The sequence below is a fragment of the Lepisma saccharinum genome, chromosome 4, assembly GCF_977018435.1.
Source record: "Lepisma saccharinum chromosome 4, izLepSacc3.1, whole genome shotgun sequence".
Taxonomy (NCBI): Eukaryota; Metazoa; Arthropoda; class Insecta; order Zygentoma; family Lepismatidae; genus Lepisma; species Lepisma saccharinum.
The window spans coordinates 115,453,300-115,474,792 of NC_139232.1; the positions used below are offsets into that span (position 1 = coordinate 115,453,300).

General features: G+C 40.6%; 1 protein-coding gene across 3 annotated transcripts in view; it reads right to left on the bottom strand.

The window, feature by feature from the left end:
• LOC145986818 (uncharacterized) overlaps positions 1 to 21,493 on the bottom strand; it is an 89,183-nt gene that overhangs the window by 32,930 nt on the left and 34,760 nt on the right. For 2 of the 3 annotated variants that reach the window (XM_083121270.1, XM_083121269.1), the window contains exon 3: positions 11,887 to 12,102. The exons of the other annotated variant lie outside the window; for it this stretch is intronic. In XM_083121270.1, coding sequence (XP_082977396.1) covers positions 11,887 to 12,102 — 216 coding nt within the window. The remainder of the gene's footprint in view (positions 1 to 11,886; positions 12,103 to 21,493) is intronic. 3 annotated transcript variants of the gene reach the window in all.

Genomic DNA, 21,493 nt, shown 5'->3' on the forward strand with positions numbered 1-21,493 from the left:
TCTATGAAGTAACTGATGAAGAAGAAGCCGGGCAAGAAACAGATGCTCATTACTTATTCTTAACCTTAATTAAGACAATGGAGCTACAATATGTCGAAAGGTAAGAAATGTAGCACTTTAGCTAATTTTGTCCAGTCATTGATACTATTTTCTTCAATCCATAATTATTGATGAGAAGCATGAACCTTGAAGAATATAATTTTGAAGTTTATTATATTTCAATCATCAGCAAATTGATTTGGATAAAGTAGGGAAAAAATGGTTGTGGATACAGATTGAGTGTCACAAAATAAAACGCTGGTGTTACTTAATCTGGATTTTGATTGATTAATGATCTGTTTTATTTTACTTCGCTTTTCTGCCATATTTGGCTCATGGCAAAGATGAGGATGAGTGATGATCTGAGGAACTTTAAGGGACACTTACAAAGAACAGCCGTGCTTAGCCCGGGGCCCCTAGCTAGCATCGTAGATCGCTGTGCTACCTACGTCTGCACAGCAGTCATGGGAAAGAATACTTCCCCCATACAGACTTAATACCAATAATCTTATGGGGAAAGTATTTTTTTCCACGAATGTAAACGTAAAGGAAGTTTCAAGTAAGTCTTTCCTTCTCAACAGGTTAAAAACGAACTGCGCTTGAAAAATGGCAACAGTGGAAAGGTAGAGGAAATTTACTCTTGAGAAAACGCTCACCAAGTTCAGATAAAATTGTACAGAGGGCAGGCCATGCAGTGAGCAACGCAGGAATTGTTGCTTTTTCTGCGCACTGATGGCATCTAGTGGTGAAAGCCTGAGGTACTTGAAGACCGCAACAGTTCAGAGAGCAATGTCAAAGTCGAGCTACCGACCAGGCTGACTAAAACGTTCGCCGAATTAGCATTCGAATGTAAATTGGTTTAAATTGTTCCTTCGAGACGGGCGTTGCCGCATAATTGTGTTCCACTGCACACAGAATTCAGCCACCACAGGCCCACTGAAATCCTTTCCCAAATGCAGGCTTCGAAAATAATGTACCAGGTCCACAATAATAATTTAATTGCAGGCAATGGGTTCGATCCTTGAGATCAAATAGCATTTTTCTACTGGTGTCTAATATCAGCATTTATGATGTCTATTTGCTCAAATAAAATTATTTCATGGCGATATTCTACGACCATAGTACTTAAATATAAGTTTTAAAACTGTAGACATTAGCTGTTATCTACAGTGCTCGAAGTGGAAATTCTTGGCTGGGAGATGTTTGGTCGAGTTTCTGGATATGTGGGGGGAGGGGTGCTTGTATGGTTAGCCGATAGGCGTATGCAAATTATCTTACATGGAGAGATGCTTTATGAAAATGTTCTTACTCCCCCCCCCCCCCACGTCGTCTTTTACGTGTATGAAATGTGTCAAGAAATTTTAAGACAATTGCTGTTTGCAATTGTCACATGGAGAACGTATTTCCTCTGTTTTTCTTGTATTTTTTGTATACTTCGCGACGCTTTTCTAGCTCCCTGCGTGAATTGCGATGATAAAGATGAATGATGAACTGACGAAATAGAAAATCCATATTATAGCTTGGCAAAGACTCGAACTTGGAACCACTGTTTCCGTGGAGCTCTGTGCTAGCCTTCACCTTTCAAACACAACAAAAATATTTATCTTAAGATGCGAGCATCTATGATATCCTTCGGGCAGGATTCAAGGAATATTTGCTAGACCTGGACTGTGGTCACTCAATACGAAGACTGACACAGTGCAGTGGCAAAACACAGTCGTACCCACGGAAGAGACTGCCGTGCAGCGAACGCCCTCATCCTTGATGCCACGATAAGGATCCGAACACGGAACTTCGCTCTGCCCGGGACACAATGAACCTTGAGGAGGTTAATGAGGAAAGAAACCTGCGAGATATTCAGAGGATGAACGTCCCTGTATTTGCAGAGCTCGTCGACCCAGCATGGGAACTTCTGTTGCTCCAACGGAAACTGTCCCGTTCCAGGATGATAAAAGCGTACTGCATTCATCCACTACATTGTATCTGGCGAGGTTACTTCATTTCTGTGCGAATGCTGTGCTTCGAAACAAATTTGAAACCATCTTTATCGTGCGACAATACAAAGGTTTCTGTATGTGCATATCAACGCACATCGAATTCGCATGTAGAAAAAAAGTAGTGAAATGTGGATCCAAGTTGTTACCATGACATTCGTACCGCAACAGTAACTTTTAGATTAACTAGCACTTTGAACGAGGAAGTTAAAACTCGAAATTTGAGTTGAAACCGAGAAATGACAAATTTTGCAATGGGTCCCGCGTTCGAATCCCAACATGGCTCTTTGCGAGTTTCCCTTCATCAATTTAATCATATCATCACTCATCGTCGCGATTAGCCAATAGGTGCAGAAAATCGACGCTAAAATACCAAAAATCACATCGAAATCGTTCGAAATTTTGGTGCACGATGTTTAAAATTTTATCTGAACAATTTTACTTTACCAATGGACTTTCCAAAACATGCCACGCGGATATATACGTGATTATATGTTTTGTTTTATCGTAATTGCAAAAGTAATGTATTAGTGTGCGGTGGGTTGCATGTATTCCGAATAAAATTACGTTTTATTCGTGGGCTCGTATCATCGAAACCAGGCATCACAGAAAAACTTTTTAGAAAAAAAGTTATTCGCCTTAACGCTGTGAAAGTATGCGACATGACACGTTGCATGCACTGCTTATCACATATATTTCGAGATTGGAGACGAGTCCGCGAGCTGCCCTTCGAAACCAAACGAATTTTTATAATCGACGCGAGATCGAGGAGGAGACGGGCTTTTACAATTCCAAACGAGACAGAGTCTATGTAAAGTCTCGTCTTGTTACCATGGCTACAAAAATGGTCTTGTGCATGGAACTATGCCAGCTGGACGGTATAATTTTCCAATCCGCTGTGGAAACGAACGAAACACCCACGAGAGAGAAACAACGGCGGAATGAACGCCAACAGAATTTCGGGTCATCACAGCAATTGTCCTGGATATGCAAAGCTGCAAAAATGCTAAACAACGACCAGAGGGCCGAATCATCTGTGAAGCTTATAACATATTTAATCTTCAACATCTAGTGCAGGAAGGCTTGTACATATTTTTATTACATTCAATACAACACAAGCAATTCTTATTGTCAAGCACCCACTACACGAACGGCATAAAACAAAGTAAAAAAACGTTACCTAAGCACCATCTACTTCCGACTCCCGTGTTTCATCTTCTAGCCACGCCCAAGGAGAATGAAAAAAGCAGCCGCCGAAAATAGCACGTGCTCTCAGCACACAAAACGACAACAAGGGGATCCAACCACCGTCAACGTTGCCGCAAGATTCGTGAATGCTTACTCACGAATTATCTACACAGTCTCCCAAGATTTGCTTCGCAAAACCAACTGTTTCTGCATTCTCACAATTCAATGTATCGGATAAATCCTTTTCTTCTGGTTAGAGTAAAAAAAAACTAAACTCGATGGCGCAACAGCCCTCTAAGGATCACGACCTCTTCCGATTAAAGTATGGCACATATACAGTTCGTCACAAAAAAATTAGCGTGATTTAATAAAAATCATGATTGTTATGCACCCTGTATGCGACCATGGCTCCACCCTTGCTCTTGTCCGGTTCACAGGCTCGGAACAAAAGGAATTGTTTTCTATGTCGTCCATTTGCCGGAAGATCATATAATTCATAGCGGAGCACAAACGCAGTAGTGCTATTTTTCTTTCTCGTGGCTGTATTTGTGAAACACATATGCACAGGCAAAACTGATAACTGTCCTAAACTTTTAACACCACTAGATTTCCACGAAAACCAACATTAAAATAAATAGGGAATATTTTCTACGGGAGCAACAGTACGGAAGTAACGATAGTGAAATGATACAGACAATGCTGGTGAAAGAACTCAAAATATTGATTGATTGATCTTTAGTGTCGCTTTTCTGCCACATTCGGCTAAACGCGACGATGAGGATGAGTAATGATATGATAAAATCGACGAAGGGACACTCACTCGCAAAGAACATCCATGCCCAGAGAAAAATTCGAACGCGAGACCCCTGGGGTCGTAGCGTGCTGTGCTCCGCATGCGTAAGTGTGCTGCAGAGAAGAAAATTAACTCGCTCCTGTGGATGAAGCCGAAACAAGATTAGCGTCTCGTTACGAGCTGCTAACATTTGCATTATCTTATTTCACGACGCATTTCTACCCTTTTAAACCAGTCGCGACGATGAGGATGACTGACAATTAGATGAAACTGACGACGGGACACTCACAAAGGAACAGCCGTCGGTGGCGATGTCCAGTCGACCAACCTGGCTATAAGAGTTGTTATTTACATTAAAGACATAAACTACAGTACACACTACATGTCTGACGTCGACGAAATAAATATGGCCGAATATAGGTCAGCAGTCTGCTTGGAGACGAAGTTGCTTGACTAAAAAAAAGAAGTGGTTATGCGCTGTGGGTGTTATCAAACGCAAACAACCATTTACTAAGGATCATAACTGTGGCTAGACATATCGCAGGAATTTTATCACTTCTTTCCTTTTTTTTATCGTCAGAGCTAGTTGTTCCTGTTAATTTGTTTTCCGCGGAAAAACCTTCATGACTAAGAATGCTTCTGGAAGCATATACGTAACTCTTTTAAATATATTTCCAAGCCCAGCTGCGCTCTCGACTGGACTTTAAGAATGGATTCAAAGGCCTTTTTCTTTGACGAATGTTTTAATACTTGTCTCGCGCGTGTGTGTGTGCACTTTGTTCAATACTTCTAGGAGCCAGAAACCGGATATGAATTTGTCATAGGTGATTCAGAAGCCGGAAGTGTATCTTTGTCCACCTTTCTTGCGAGTAAACGGACTACAGGTCAATGACGCCCACTTTAAATAAATTGGAAGATGCTAGAGTTATGCATACGTGTGAAAAGACAAAGTAAAAAAGGAAGACACTATTATCCTCTACACATTTATAAACAGAACAAGGACTATTTGTAACATGTAACGTTTCACAAGCTGCTGGTTGACATCATCAAACCCCGCTGGAGTGGGAAGAAAAATGTGTTCACCCGGTAAAGTGAAATTGGTTGCAAGCTCCAATGCTAAATGATTGATTGATTGATTTGGTGCTTTATGCAAAGTAAAGCTAATCGGGACTGGACATACAGTTTAAAGTGGGATCCGAACTACTATGTGCTCGAACACGGGACCCATTCATTACAAGGCAACTATTATATCACTGCGCCATCGGGGAGGCCCCAATACTAAATGAGAAATAAATGTATAAGAAGGCATAAGAATTATATATATATATAAAAAAATTAATGAGAATGAATTTGGAAAACTCAGTTACACTTGAGAACCAAGTGAAAAAAATGTACAATGAAAACAGAAAAAATATATCGTTAAAAACCACACATAAAAACATAACACTTGACAACCGTGCGCGTGTGTGTTTTGTCAACAGCAAACAATGAGCAATCGTGGAACTGATTCAACAAACTATGTAACACACAAATGTTTCGCTTCCTAATCTATCGAGTCTGATGATGCAAACGAGAGATTTGTGAAACGTTTCCTGTTACAATGTAAGCGATGTACTATTTATAATAGTGAATAATAATGTATTTCTCAGCACGAGGCGTAAGAGAGTTTCTATTTCTAGTACATATTGGGGAAAAACTAATGAATACGTGTTTGTGAATTCAAAAATATTCATAACAGTAAAAAAGTACAACAGTAGAACTCGTTTTAATGATGGGTTCTCTGCGAGAGTATAATCTTTGTTTACCGATATCTTGAGATGAAATCTGCCTCCTCCTGCTCTAAGCATCCTCTTACCCTCAACCTCGTTGGCAACATTTGCTATGGGAACAGATGCTTCAGACAAAAAGGTATCAAGGTTACCCCCATATTTGTAATATATATTTGTTATTTTAGGTCCTTTTTCTGCCACTTTTGCTTCATTACGACGGCGAGGATGAGTGATGATAGATACATTTGATAGAAGAGTTCACCCACGGGACTTCGAACCGGGAACTTCGATGGAGAGATCGAAAGCCGACACTTGTAGTGCTCGATCGTCCAGTCGGCTGACGAGGGGAGAATGAAAAGTTTTGAGCCTTACATGCAAGGAGTGATGCTAGTTAGTTAAAATTTTGAAGGATTGAAGGTTTGAGTTTTAGGACACTCTGTGCGCACTTTTATGAAATTCACACGTTTTCTTCTATTTTTTTTTTGTCAGGTTGAAAATGAATGAAGTGTCAAATAAGAGAGTGTCCTACAGGGCCGTGATTCGATACCTCTGTCGGAGAGTCCTCACTGCACAGGCTGCGTTGGTCGAGTGTGGCTTCATCGCACTTCCCCATCCACCTTATTCTCCCGACCTCCCCCCGTCAGATTTTCATCTTCTTCCTGCTACGAGGAACTCACTTCGAGGACGTCACTTCCACATGGACGAAGGCGGTCAATTCAGTGGAGTGAGACTCAGGACAAATCGTTCAACCAGATGACTGTAAACAAATTGCAGCGCAGAATGCATAAGTGCATTGATCTGGGGTGTGTGATTAGAGAGATTATGTGATAATGTAGAGAAATCATAATGAGAAACTATAGCTCAAACACCCCTTCCCCGTGAGGCTCAAAATTTTTCACTCTCCCCTCGTATGTATGTGCGTGTATTTCGCTCTAATTTGAGAAGCTGTTATATGAGAGTGGATATTTATTGAAGGGCGGGGAACAAAACAAAAAGGTACTCTGATTTCGCTGAGGTGTACGCGGGGGGGGGATAAAGTAACTTGACTCCCCTAAGAAGATCCTACGATACAAGCCATCCTAAACCTAACCGTTTCAATAAAATCCACAAATGAAAACGTCTTCTAGATATATACCCATATTTAGATGTCTATGAATGTACTCGGAGCCTTCTAGTTCAATCCAACGTAACCTAATGTAAATGTACTTAAACCCATGTCAAAACACACACCCCAACGTGCAGATGAGAGGCAGATCAAGGAACGTAGGAGATGGATTATATCAGAATGACTCGCATGTCAAGTCAAGTTCGTAATCAGTGATGAGTGCTAAGCTATCTCTGTATTACTCGTTCCGAGATAATTCACATGTGGTTGCGAAAGGAGTGGGGGTGATTAACACAAGACCTTGATTTCAGCAAGGAAAATCTTAAAAAATTATCTCCGGGTCCTTATATCTCTTCTCAGTCATCTTGATTGCAAGTATCTGAAAGGGTAGGAAAGTTAAGCACTTGTCGCATGAGTTTAATTAATTACTTTCTTCCTTGAAGCATTATTGATGCACATTCTAGGGAGCGCTTTGTATCTCTAATTTTACTTTTTTCTCTGTCACATCTCGCTAATGGCGACCATGAAGATGATTAACAATTAGAATAAATTGGTGAAGGTACACTCACGTGGGCTCGAACCCGGAACCTTGGGTGACGATATCGTGAGTCGACCACTCGACGTGCTCGGTCACGGTTAAAAGAAGTTCTCTCTCTTCGGTGGATTAGGTTATTTTACGTCGCTTCTCTGCCACTTCTGACTAATCGCGAAGATGTGGGTGAATGATGATATGATGTGATGAATGAAGAGACAATCACAAACACCCATGGACAGGACACACCACGAGCCTCGCAGACGGTTATCCTGCCAGTGAGTGTAGACGCCGGAGACTCGTCCTGCAGAATGCAGTCCAGGGTGTACTACTTGAAAGGGTAACCCCTTACACACCAGGTTGCCACGGCTGTAAGCATACTGAGTACTAATCGTAACTTCGTACTTCTTCACCAACATGAGTTAAGGATATAGCTTTATTTCGTTCTACCTTGTACTTCCTTTGTTCACTGATTGTAACAATTAATATTTAAACATTCGATTCACGAATGCGCACGCTGTAGGATCTCCACGTGCATTTATAATGCAATATTTACGTGCTCATATGGAGATTCCTCGACGTTGCGTAATTCAAAGTATTTAATCAAAGTATTTAATCAATGTTTGCGAAGCAAAGGTCAGAGATAAGAATAATTTCGGAAAGTTCCTTCTGACTATCATGTACAACAATTATTGAGCGGCGTTAATGCAAATCTTACTGATTTCACACTGTAACACGTTCGGAGGCCACTGATTCTAGTATATAGGTTAGAAATCGGTTTTCAGAAAACCGAAAGATCAGTTTCTCCACAAAAAATTAAATTTCATAAAACTGGTTATCGGTTTTCAATAATGTTTTCTATCTTCAAAGCCATTCTCAGTTTCAAGAACTATTTTCAGGTTTCAAAACCCGAAAGTACAAGAACAGATTGATTGATTGCTCTGGTTTATTTTACGTCGCTTTTCTTCCGATTTAGGCTAATGGTGAAGATGAGAATGAGTGATGATTAGATGAAATTGATAAAGGGTCACTCACAAATAAAGGCCCACCCAGGCCGAGATTCGAACTCAGGATATTTTCAAAGTAATTATTAGATATGATGGAGGAATTTTTAATAAATAATTGGACTACATGAATTAGTTCCATCGTTCGTTACGGTGTACATTCTGACGGACCTTTAAAATAAAAATAAATATCGGCATGAGCTATATAATGGATTGAAATAAGTAACCGATCTCTAAACTTTTACTGGTTTGAGCAAAGAGGAAACACAACTTTCAGGCTGCGGAACAATTTTACGATTCTCGAACTTTCTTCGTTCCGTGTCTCGTCTCGCATTTTTTTTTGTTGGAATCTTCACCACGGGTAGACATCATCTCATTTTCTCCTGTCGGCTGTAGCTTTCACACGAGCATCTTCAAGTTCAACAGCTTTTACCTGGATTTATTTCACCTAATAAAAAAATTTACACAATTTTCCACAGCCACGTACGGTCACTGTTTCAAGGGAATATTCACAACATAATATGTTGAGATATTATGTCAAGCAATATAAACTGAAGACTATTATTAAACTTGGATACGAAAAGCTTCAATGAGTTTTATATTGTCATGGAAAATACACACGCGTAAGAACCTTCAAGTCTTCATCTTTAATAACGTTAATCCCAATACTTCATTACGATCCATATGGCACTTATCCAGAAGATAGAAGAGTTTCCTGCTTTCAAGCGTACCACTACAAGTATCTGGGGAAACAACAGTGATAACTTCCATTGCCTAGTTATATGTGGGTGAGAGAGAGAGACGACGACGAAAGAGAAGAGTCTGTTTCTTTAGTTGTTTTTAAGTCTACGTTATGAACAGCAAGGCTAATCGGGACTGGGCCTACAGTTTAAAATGGGATCCGAACCACTATGTACCTTTACGGGGTACCGAACCCGGGACCTTTTTCATTACAAGGCGACGATGTTACCACAACAGCCACCATAGAGGCCGAGTAAAGGACCTCGCGCACTGAGACGCGGGGAAACATGAAAAAATCCGGCAACAGAACTCCTGTCGTCTGCTTCTATTGAAATCAAATGATGTAACGCTTACTATAGGGGAACGTGCACGGAATTTCCGGCTAGAAGTCTGCAGGTTATCTTGAGGGTTATCGCCCACTGAGACGCCGGAAGCGAAACTGTTCCGTTCTGTTGCCGCGCTTCCGGCGTCTCAGTGCGCGTCAAGCTTAAGAGAGAGATGTGTGGAGAGAGTAAGAGAAATACAGAAATATTTATAACTTTCCTCCCTTGCTTTTTTTTTAAAAAAAAATTCAACATTATTGTACGGTTTTCCCCTTTTGATGATACAAACGCTTCGCACCGAATGAACGTGAAGAATGCTGCACATATTGGCAACCCAGGAGCAGGATTACATGCAAGCAGCTGATTGCATCGCCCTCGCTCCCTTATGGTTGAAATTGCGACGACAGCACCCTAGCGTTTTTAACTTTCTCTTACCTAGCTTGTCTCCACAAAATGAATATAAATCATAGCAATTTCAGGGAGGGTCTACTGCTTATACAGTGACCGGTACTTGAATTATAAGGACCAGCAAAATACACATGCGCTCCTTGCTTCACACTTCCACCCCGAGGGACATGCTAGTACAATCTCATTCTTACCTTTTCAAGAGACGGACGAACCGGTGAAACAAACCAAAACTATTTTCAACATCAACAATTGCTCCCTTTCTAGTGTGGCTAAAAAATCTGCATCTGTAAGTCGCTCGCCTTCTGGACAGCCAAGAGTAATTACTGGAGCAAATCCTTCCAGCGGTCATACATGGCTGCCAACATTAATTCGTTAACGGCAGCATATTTTCTTGCGCCGGATATTGCTTCAAGCACCCTCCGGCCACTGCCTTTCACTGGCGTAAAACCAGTAAATCTTGCGTGATATGGATACTTAAGTAATAGCATGTAGTAAATATACACGGAAAAAAATATTTCTACACTGCCACGCCCAAAATTATTGTCAGTAACAATTAACTCATTACGATCACGAAATCCCAAAGAAATAGGTTTTTAGATTGAATGGGACATGAATCTGGGATGGTCCTTACAAAAGACAGCAGTCTCTTGACGAGGATTACTCTCCCGTTACCGGTCTCGTCTTGAAACTCGTTGTCCTTTACTTTGAACTTATGTCAACTCACACAACGTCGGTGAAATTCAAATGACACACACTCGCCACGTGTGGATAAGTCATAAGGTAAAGAAAATTTGCTGAAACTTTTACTCTGAGGTGGGTTAAGTGAGAGTGGACTAAGATAGACTTTGAAGTTGGACCTGAACCACTCGATGGATGGACGGATGCAAGGTTGCGATGTTGAATCGAGGAACTGCCAATCTTATATCGGACATAGGATTCGGGATATTGGATCCAGGATTTGAGATATCGGGTTCAAGATTTGGGATATCGGGTTCATGATTCGAGATATCGGGTTCATGATTCGAGATATCGGGTCCAGGATTTGGGATATCAGGTTCAAGACTTGGGATAAGGAATATCAGAACTAGGATTGAAATACCTCAGGAATCGGATTCGAAGAACCAACCCATCACGAATCGGACCCTTGATTGGAAGGCGGACTAACGTGACATTCAGAAATACAGTACAAAGTCTGGGAGCGAGACGAGGTCCTGGTTTCGTTTTCGTTACCGTCACAAGCTGGATCAACTACGTAGCTACGAAAAAATGTTACAGTCCGCTTAGGAACAATGCTGCAAGGAACGTGAATCAGTGGCCAACAGACAACAAATTGGCACATTGCTTACCACACACAGAATAACACGACTCTCTGGGAACGCATCTCCTGTACTTCGGAAAGCAACAATGAAATTGTGACACCGGAAACAATACAAAATCAACAGCTTTCACGTTTGTCTTCCCAGAAACTACATCTGGCACAGTTCGAAAACAATCTCTGATTTTTCTTTTTAAAACTTACCTGCGAATATGACAACGTCTGTTGTTCCCTTACGGAAAAATATTAAAGTTAAGGGAAGCAGTCTCATTGTCCTCTTTGGGTTCGATCCAAAAAATAAAAAGTTTGATATTTTATTCTTAGAAACTTTATATATATATATATATATAGAGAGAGAGAGTGTGCCTAGTTCAGTGATTCATCCACACACAAATTTCTTCAACATCCCTATTTCTATTTCACAAAGGCACGACTTATAGTCATTTTGGCTATAAATATACCTTTACACCCCATAAATAGGAACTTACCCCCCCCCCCCCCGATGGAAAAATTATGGATGAACTCCTGATATAATCGAGTTTTCTCTCGCGTACATACAAAAACGTGAAGACACTAAAAACTAATAACATTTGTCCATTAAACACGTAGAACACAATGAGACAGACACCCCTTGGATGTGGAAGAAGAATGCTGCATCTACCACTATGGACCTACCTTGCTTCTGTCCATCTTGGCCCCGTCGCCGGCTCCGCCTTTGACTAGAGCCGCCAGCCTTTGCAGCGGAGGCCTCTTCTGTTGTCGACCGGGTTCTGTGTTGTCGGAGTCAGAGGACGAGGGCTCCGCCGCTGGGCTGGAAGGGCTCTTCTCAGAGCTCCATCCGATGCTGGGCTTCCTCGCGGCCGCCTCGGCCAGGGGTAATATCGGCGACGACTGCAAGAAAGAAATAACAGTCAGAAAGTTAACCCTAAAACTGCAAACTTATACGTTTAGCTATTAAAAATCGAAGTTGTTTTAAATATTCAACGACGTTCAGCGAGTGTTAAAATAATACATAAACACACTTTAAAAAAGCAGTATTATTATTTAGACCGCTCGGGTGTCCCTTTATCAATCACATTATCACCAAGTTTTTCATAAATGTTTATTTCTAAACCAAAAACAATAATTGGTCATTAAATTCAAGAGGGGCCTATCGTTGTTTACTTTTATCTTTGTTTATTTTTTTTTTTGCGTGCTCGAAATATACACACATTCTCTCATGTTTAGAAGTTATTTCGCATTTATATTAAGTAATGACACATTTATTAAATAATCTATGCGCAGAAAGCACTTCTAAAATGTTATGTTTCAGGAGACAAAAAGAAGAAAAATACATTCCACTTGACATGCATGCGGGTTTTGATGTGTTGTGCGGGTGCGGATGGCAATACTGTGGATTTTCTCAGTGTCTACGATGTAAGCAGATCGGCTGTTGAGGCAAGACTGGCACGGAAGATTCTGAGCTCAGTTCTCGTGCGGATTGATACATAAAACCTGCTGGAAACAGCTTGACGCTTGGCTTAGATATGTATCGTTATACTTCTGTAAATGTCATTTTTAGATTTATGTTTCGTATAAAATTTGTGCTAGTATTCTTTACGCAATGATTAGTGTAGTTTTGCTTTCGCTTTCTTTCTTCTTCTTTTGTTCTTTGTTGAAATTGTAATTGTAATTTTTTAATTGTTTCAAATCTATGTAAGCCTATTGTAATTGGAGCCAAGGCTCAGTTATAGGTGAAAATAAATATATAAATAAATTATGTCAACGTCTCGGTTAGCATAGAATGAAAGAAGTAAAGCAAATATAAGAATAATAACAAAAATAAATACAAAATAATAATGTTGGGACGAGACCGAGAATTGCCTCTGTATAATTCCTAGAATACGATCTTGATGGTACACCCAACGGCAAAAGTAACAGTATGCAAAGTCTCCACAATTATTTTGGTTCGGGGTCTCCCGATGTTGTAGTGGTAACGTTTTCGATACCTGGTAAAGGCACATAGTGGTTCGGATCCCACTTAAAACTGTAGGGCCAGTCCCAATTACTCTTTCTGTCCATAAAGTGGAGTTTTGAAACAATTTCCATTCAGTCTGATCTCCACAATGTGATTTATCATGAAGGAAAAGGTCAACACGCTGAGGACTACATCTGCTTCGCACCAACAGATTTCCATTCTTTAACACAACACAGGATGTAGAAGAAAAGGGAATGACAATAGCGATGCACAAAACAAGCAGGAAACTGGGAAATAAGTATGAAGTCACGTGACGGCTGTGTGAGGGATGTGCTCTTCTAACTGAACTTCTCTTAGCATCACTTTATCTCAATTCCACATCTCGTGTAGATCACAAAATACGTCGGCACTGGTCTGTTGATATCATTCGTCCATCTTGTTCGCTCAATTAACAGAACAGGCAGCCATAAGCGTTGGCAACACCAATTACCTCCATGGTCTGCTGAAAGCCACGGATTATGTCATTACGCTCACTAGTATTGTGCAACCACATCAGACGCACACTGAAAGCAAGAGGGTTAGGGTTTCTTGCCAGGGCAATGTTTGTTACTAAGTAGCTTTGTTTTGGTTAGGTTTCTTTTCACTTCGCTTTGGTTTCACTTTTGGCTAATCGCGAAAATGAGGATGAGTGATGACCGGACACTCACAAAAACCCCATGACAAGGCCAAGATTCGAACCCGAGACCCTTTTTGTTTTATGTCGCTAATTTCTCTGCTGGGATGTATAGTTTGCCACAAGCTTGCTATGACACATGAAAGTAGTGCGACGACCGTCGAAAGTTGCGTGTTCAAGTCTCATTGGGTGAATGGTAGGTTTCATTGCTCTCCATTTTAAACAAGTCCAGCTGGTCTTTTGGACGGATTAATATGTTTGTCCCATCACATTTATATTATTTGATCACTTGATCATTCATTCAAGTTGTCGCGATTGACCTAACCTCACCGAACGGAAAGTAAATGTGGATACAATCCTTCCGTATATGCAACCGGGACCAACGGTGATGTATGGCGAGTTGCAGTCACACAGGTTGTCACAGTTTTTGACGACGAATAAAACGTACAGACCGGTCCAACTTCAAGATTCTTTCGTGAAAAGATCTGTAACTGAACGGAGGAAAAACGAAAACGAAAATAAGAAAAATAAGGAAGTGAATAAGAAAAATATTAGAGAAAGTAAATTTTCATGGGGGGACAATGGACAGTCGCGGACACTCCTGTGTTGTAAAGAGTCAATTTAAAGTAAATGCGGTGTTTAAAAGAAGATTCGGCCGGGTTCCAATGGTTCTTAGGTCCATTGGTATATATCTAGGAGGTGACTTGCTAAATTCTTACCCTGTGCGGATTTTGGACCATGCTAATATTACATTCTATTATCTATTTAAAAAATAATAATAATAAAAATGAAGTTAGTTGGTTTTGTTCAAAGTTATAAGCACTGTTTAAAATCGACTAGAATTTGGTAAATCGTTCGCTTATGATTAAATTCATCCGGTTAACCGATTACATTACCGAATCGACACACACACACACACACACACACACTTACATTATGCTTCTAATTGAATACAATCTTCAGAACATGAACCTAGGTAGATATTAATTTCGCAACTGTATCGTGCTTGAGTTTTCTTTTTAGGAATGTCATTGCTGTATGATGTGTTAAGTGTATGTGATTCTTAGCTCGGACTAACAACAGAGTTATGTACACACACACACACACACACACGAGCCAAGGACTGTATCATTCTTGCATCAGCTACAATTGCATGCTGGCGATGGCGGACCAACGCCAAAACCATGGAACCCCACCGAGAATCGAACTCAATGATCATTCAGGAAACCCATGAGAATGGCACGTTTCTACATGAATTTAACATGATTCCGGTGTGAAGCGTTTTGTGTTACAGGCGAAGAGTTTTCACTTTTCCAAAAGGAAGACATTAAAGGCGATGGCACGAATAGCATTTCCATATAAACACGCTTTGTTTTGTTGGACGTGAAACGAAACAGAAGTTTCTCACGAACGGAACACGCCAAACATAAACAAGCGAACTGGCGGAATGCAATGACGTGAATTTTTGCATCGCCCCGATTCACTCTATTTACAAACAAAACAAAGGGGTCTAAATAAGGAAACTTCCTGACGTAATAACCTGCATTCAGCTGCAGTGTGCAGACAATGAGGACCGTTTCCCCATTCAGTCAACCTCGCCGTTTGCTCGACAGAAAACCGCAATTAAAGGACAAATTAACCATCGTTTACGACCTGCGAGGGAATCATTATTCGTGCATGTATATCACTGTAGACATTACGAAGACTGGCAGGAATGCTAAAGACGGCCCTCCTAACCGTAACCGGGAGGTTAGGACTGGAAGGACAGGTTTAGAGCTGCCAGCATTTAGTTTTGGCCTTTGTTGCAAGCTGGGTGTGCCTCGCACCAGACCGGGGAAGCAAAGGGAACTGACTACTCCCCTCTCCGCGACATACATCGATTGATTTGGTTTATTTTACTTCGCTTTTCTGCTACTTTTCGATATTCGCGGAGGCGAGGATGTTTGGTGCTAACCTGATAATGGTGAAAAGACAATCACAACACAAGCCCCGCAGAGGATTATATTGGTATGACTCATTGCACGTAAGTCAAACACCTTCTCGATCAAACGCCGTATTTCATCTTCTGACGCAAGCGCGGAATGCTTTCTTGGTTAGGTTTGTTCTTAGCATAAATACACCATTATTATACAGCATTAAACCTGACGTCAGAAGACGAAATATGACGTTTGGACAAGATGGTGTTTGACTTGCGTGCGATAAGTCAGACCCATTATTTTGTCTGAGCCCAGACGTCAGCCTGCAAAATGCAGTCCAGTTTACTACGTGGAAGGGAGGTTAACATTTAAGGTGTCTTGGTAAGGGGTCACCTCACGCTTTTCTGCAACATTTTGGATAATCGAGACGACGAGGATGAGTGATGAAGGGATACTCATAAAGAACATCTATGCCCAAAACCGGGATTAGAACCAGAGACCCCTTGTACACCTCTAGAAGGATTGATTCGGTTTATTTTACTTCGCTTTTCTGCCCCTTTTGGCTAATCGCGAAAATGAGGATGAGTGATATGATGAAATTGATGAAGGGACACTCAGGAGAACACCCAAGCCCAGGCGTGGATTCGAACCCAGGCGTCGCAGCGTTCTGTGCTAACCACTCCGTCACGGAGGTGGACACCACTAGAGTGTAGATAAATGGATAATGTCCAATTAACATTCCATACTAAAACTAACACTGCCATACGCAAATAACGATCAGCCTTCTGTGCCATGTGAAATTAAGAGACCACCCCCCGGAAACACCGTCAGGTACATCCACCAACCGAGATATCAATCCGCCACTGCGCACAAAGCAGCCGCAACCGCAACAGGTGCGATCCACGAAGAACAGCCACGCACCAAAATCCGTCTCGACAGGAGGAGAGGGCTTCAGAGTCCATAAATAGCCACCGCCTCGGACAGCAAGAGTGAAGGCAATCATGCCCGTTACCGGATTTCCACTCCGCCGGCTTTTACAGCGGACTCCATTGTGTTTCTCCGCAGCTTCGGTTCAGTGGAGACACGCTGAAATCAGGTTTCATATCATATTTTGTCCCTCGGTACAGTTAGTTCGGAAAGAAAGCAATACTAGGCCATGGTCACTGGTTGATTTGGATCTCGGCCCATTAAGAATCACGCTCACGTTCGACACTCACAAATTACCACCTCTGGAAACTAACCAGGGTCTTCACATCATATTTCACAGTGATACCTTGCGGGTTCGACATGCCTGATTTTCAACCGATACCTGTTCAGAATTCAAACTCATTTTGCCAGATAAATTCATCTATTCTTCCAGGATTTTAAAGTTAATTTCCAGACCGCCCTGTAAAGTCCTATAATCGATCGACTGATTGAATTGTTGTTTTGAAGTAAGGCTAATCGTGAATGGGCCTACAGTCTAAAGTCAGATCCGAACCACTATGTGCCTCCACCGGGTATCGAACCCGGGACCCCTTGATTACAAGGCGACGACGCTACCAGTGCGCCATCGGGGAGGCTGTAAAATCCTATAACTAAAATAAATCAGTGTTTTGTCTTCAATTTTGCATGTCAATCAAACAAAGCAAATTCATTCAATATTGCCCATAAATAACGAAAAATAAAATAACGAATTTTTTACATGTAATATTCCCCCGAATAGAAAAAAATGTCCAGGTTTTCCTGCAGGTTAGTGAGAATACTTTTTTTTAATGCATCTTGTAGGTCGCGGAGGTCAATGATACCGATGACTAGGGATATGATTTTAATGACCAATAAAATATCAGAAAATGATATAAAAATGCAATGACGACCTCAAAACCACAAAAAAAAGGTCTATAAAATGTCCAGAACCCTCTCATACAATAAACTTAGGGGTTCATTTCACCAGTCCTGCATTGCAATGCCTAACAAAATACGTATGTTGTTCAAGCAAAATGACTGAATTGTCTCCTTAAGACTTCAAGCAAACTACAAGTATGTCACCAGCTTGCAAATCGCTCTCCAGTAAAACACCAGCAATTGATCATAGCGTACTAACCCTTCAATTTCGTCCAAAGTCATGATCAATTTCTTGGTTACTCTTTACCCACGAACTTTCTTCTAAGCCACTTTTTACACTAGTCCCTTTCTTCCAGAGGGAAAACTTTACCAGATTTCCTGGAATGAAAGTTGTTTCTGACAAGAAACAAGTGCGTTGTTTTTTAAGAAAATAAACAAAAACCTTAAGAAATGTCCTTTCTCTCGTGAAATCTAAAAATTGTTAGAAATGCACTAAAATGCCATGAAACCCCCTTAAAAATGTAAGAAAAAATTCCTCATCAAAGATGCCTTGTCTGGCTCCTTTTGTTATGAAACCCGTGGACATTTAACTGAGCAATGTATTGAGCTTTCAAAAAGATGCAAATACATCAAAATCCCAGCATTACTGATGACCAGGGAACGGATTTATATGTAAATACATACGTATTTATGTATGAAGCTGAAATCAGTTATATTTTGGGTATATATTCAGAATACCGGAAGTATTTCCGATTACTTTAAAATTCGGCACACTCACTAATTTTGGCCTCGTAATCACGAATATGCAGTTAAAAATTGGCGGTCACGTCTAGAAATTGCGAAATAAGCTTGTCAATTACCACTATGCAATAACGTGGAAACAATGTTTCTGATATGAAGACGTCTTCCTTTCCGCTCAACGGTGTTGCTACCGTAGTCATTACACAACGTTGCTCAAGTGTTGTGCAATAATTTAGACCCATTGCATGGAGGGTTCATTTACATATGAGAAAATGGCGTCTTACGTAAAGTTGAAAAATATGTTTACCCCACGAACCATCCACGGTAAGGTTAGGTTAGGTTAGGTTAGGCAAGCATAGTTAAAATTAAGGGTGATCGTAAACATAGTTTTGAAACGCTAATCATTGCAAAAAATAGTTGTTTTCTTCATAAATCAATGGTGTTTACTCCGTTCACGGACCCACTTCTTCGACTTATTTCGCAATTTCTTGACGTGACCGCCAAATTTTAACTGCATATTCGTGATTACAAGGTCAAAATTAGTAAGTATGCCGAATTTGAAAGCAATTGAAGATACTTCCGGTATTCTGTATTTGATCCATATTTTGTATTATCTTTGCGCATCATGGCATGTAGACTCGAAAAATTCAGTTTGTATTTTCCATATTTTTACATATATTAGGTTTTGGTTCATATTTTACATATTATTTTCATATTTCGGAACATTTCTGAACATATACTCCATATTCGCGCAATAACTACATGTCCCCGTTCTGACCAAAATATTTGGTTGAATTTCTTGCGAAAAACTGACAAACTTGAAATACACTTCTATTACTTCTTGCGATATTGGACGCAGCTTTAGTCAATATAAATTCATCTTAAGAGGAGACAGAAGGAAATTCGAACACTTACAACAATATTTTGTTACTCATTGTTTTGGAAACAGAAAATGAAAACACATTTTGTGTTGTTTTACAATTAATGTCAATGAAAGCGTACTGTATTTTATGTAGCTCGTGTAGTGTCATATTGTTAAAAATGGTAAATTTCTACAATTTTATCTCCATATTTTAGTGAAAATAACTAAATATGTATTTACATATTTAACACATTTTTACTACATATAAATCCGTTCCCTGCTGACGACCATTCCAATCATCAATTATCCCAACGTGTCCCACACGAGACCGATACCTGAAGCCCACTTTGCAGTTTCTCCTGCCAGCTCCCCCACAACCCTTCGGTCCGAAAAATAGTCGTAAGCGACCCACACTGAATGATTCCGCAAACCTAATAAGCGCTCTAGTCTAGAGCAACGACCTCGAAACTAGAAGGAACTGATTCTGCCCACGTCGCATCGTGCAACGCAAAAACGGAACTGGTTTACCTAATTTCGCATGGCTCTTCGAAAGTCGCTCTCCTGGTGCATTGACAAAAGCTTGCAATATATTCACATCATTAAATCGTTCCGAAGAGATGTCCTCTGAACTTGTGTTTCAACTAGGCCGATTTTCTACTTTAGGTTACTCGCGATAATAAGGATTATAAGTTCATGGACTGAAGAAAGAAGCATAAATTCCTCAGTGCTTAGCAGAGTGTCAAGCTAACAATTACTGTCGAGACAGGGAAAACTAACATTTTGAGACCCCCTATAGGCAGTTAATATCTATCTACTAGTAGTTTTAGTTTCAGCTATTAGGTCATTAGAAATGACTTAAAATATTTTTAAGTATCTCGGTTTTTCTTCATTTTGTGCCCTGTTTCAGTGGAGGTGCGGGACTGTAGTCCCCATGCCCCTCCAAGACCAAGACTGACTAAATGCGAGCTTCCTATACAGAAAAGACAAATTTCTTAATTAACCAAAAACGTTTGGCTGAGCTCTTGAATTAACTAAAAACAATTGTCCGAACTCTTGAATTGACCAAAAAAGCTTAGTTAAGTTTATGAAGCTTTGGCCGAACATTTGAATTAGCTAAAAACCTGTCGCCGGGCCCTTCAATTAAGTAAAACGTTTCGTTGAGTTTTAGGTATTAACTAAAAACATTTGGCTGAGATCTTGAATTAACAGGAAACGTTTGGCTGGGCTCTTGAATTAATGGGAAACGTTTGGTTTACATTTTGAATTAACCAAAAAAAAGTTTGGTTGAGTTTCGAAATAACCACAAACCTTTGGTTCATATTATGGTAATTCTACCGAAATGGTCACAAAGTAAGAATTACTAAATACAATTGGTTGTCCCCTACTCAAACATTTGGTCACCAGGACCTATTTTTAATCAGAAACGTACATTTATTTCTTGTATGCGTTCCTTGTATCTGAAAAGCCCCACTGCATGATGTTATGGCCGTGAATTGAATACACTACTGTGCAGAACTACTTGAACCGAACTGAATGACCTCTCTTTTTAGTTCTAATACTGAGCACAAAAACTCTTCTTTGTCCACATGCGTTCCTTGTGTCTGAAATACACTACCATGTAAATTACCTTACGATTCAGCACACAAGAGACGTGAAATGTTTGCATAATACCATACATTATACTGGTAGAAATTCCCCAAACTCCAGCTGTGTAGCATCCTCACAAAGCGCCTGCGTAATAAAGACGATAGCGTTCACCCAGCTGGCCTACTGGTCCAGCAATCACAGAGCTCTCGGCATTCCTTATAGGGCTCCCTTTCCAGCGCCCACGCGTTCGCAGAGGAACAGCTGGAAGAGTGTCACACCACCGACACGCTGCTTCCCTACAAAGCCACAGCCGCGAGTGTCCTTTTGGAGAGGAACAGTTACCCAGATGAAGCTCCCACCACAATAAACCACGGCTCATCTTGCGAGCATAACAGTACAATTAAATGACAGGCTCCCACGGTGCCAAAAGGGGGACTTCTTGCATTTTGCATTACAGTTAGCAACCGCTCTACGTAACAGGTGATGTTCTCGTCTGCATGTGCCCGCATAATTATGCGATACGTGCAATTTCCTGGCGATTCTCTCGTAAGTAAGGGCAAACACGGTGTGATTGCTTTGCTAGCTTACAATGTTGGCACAGGACACTCAACTCTCAAGGGCACTTGCTTCAATTGGCTATCTTGTACAGATGTGTCTTCGTGCAGGTCTACAATACCAAGTGCTTTTATTAAATCTAAAAAGGTTTGCGAAATGTTGATTCA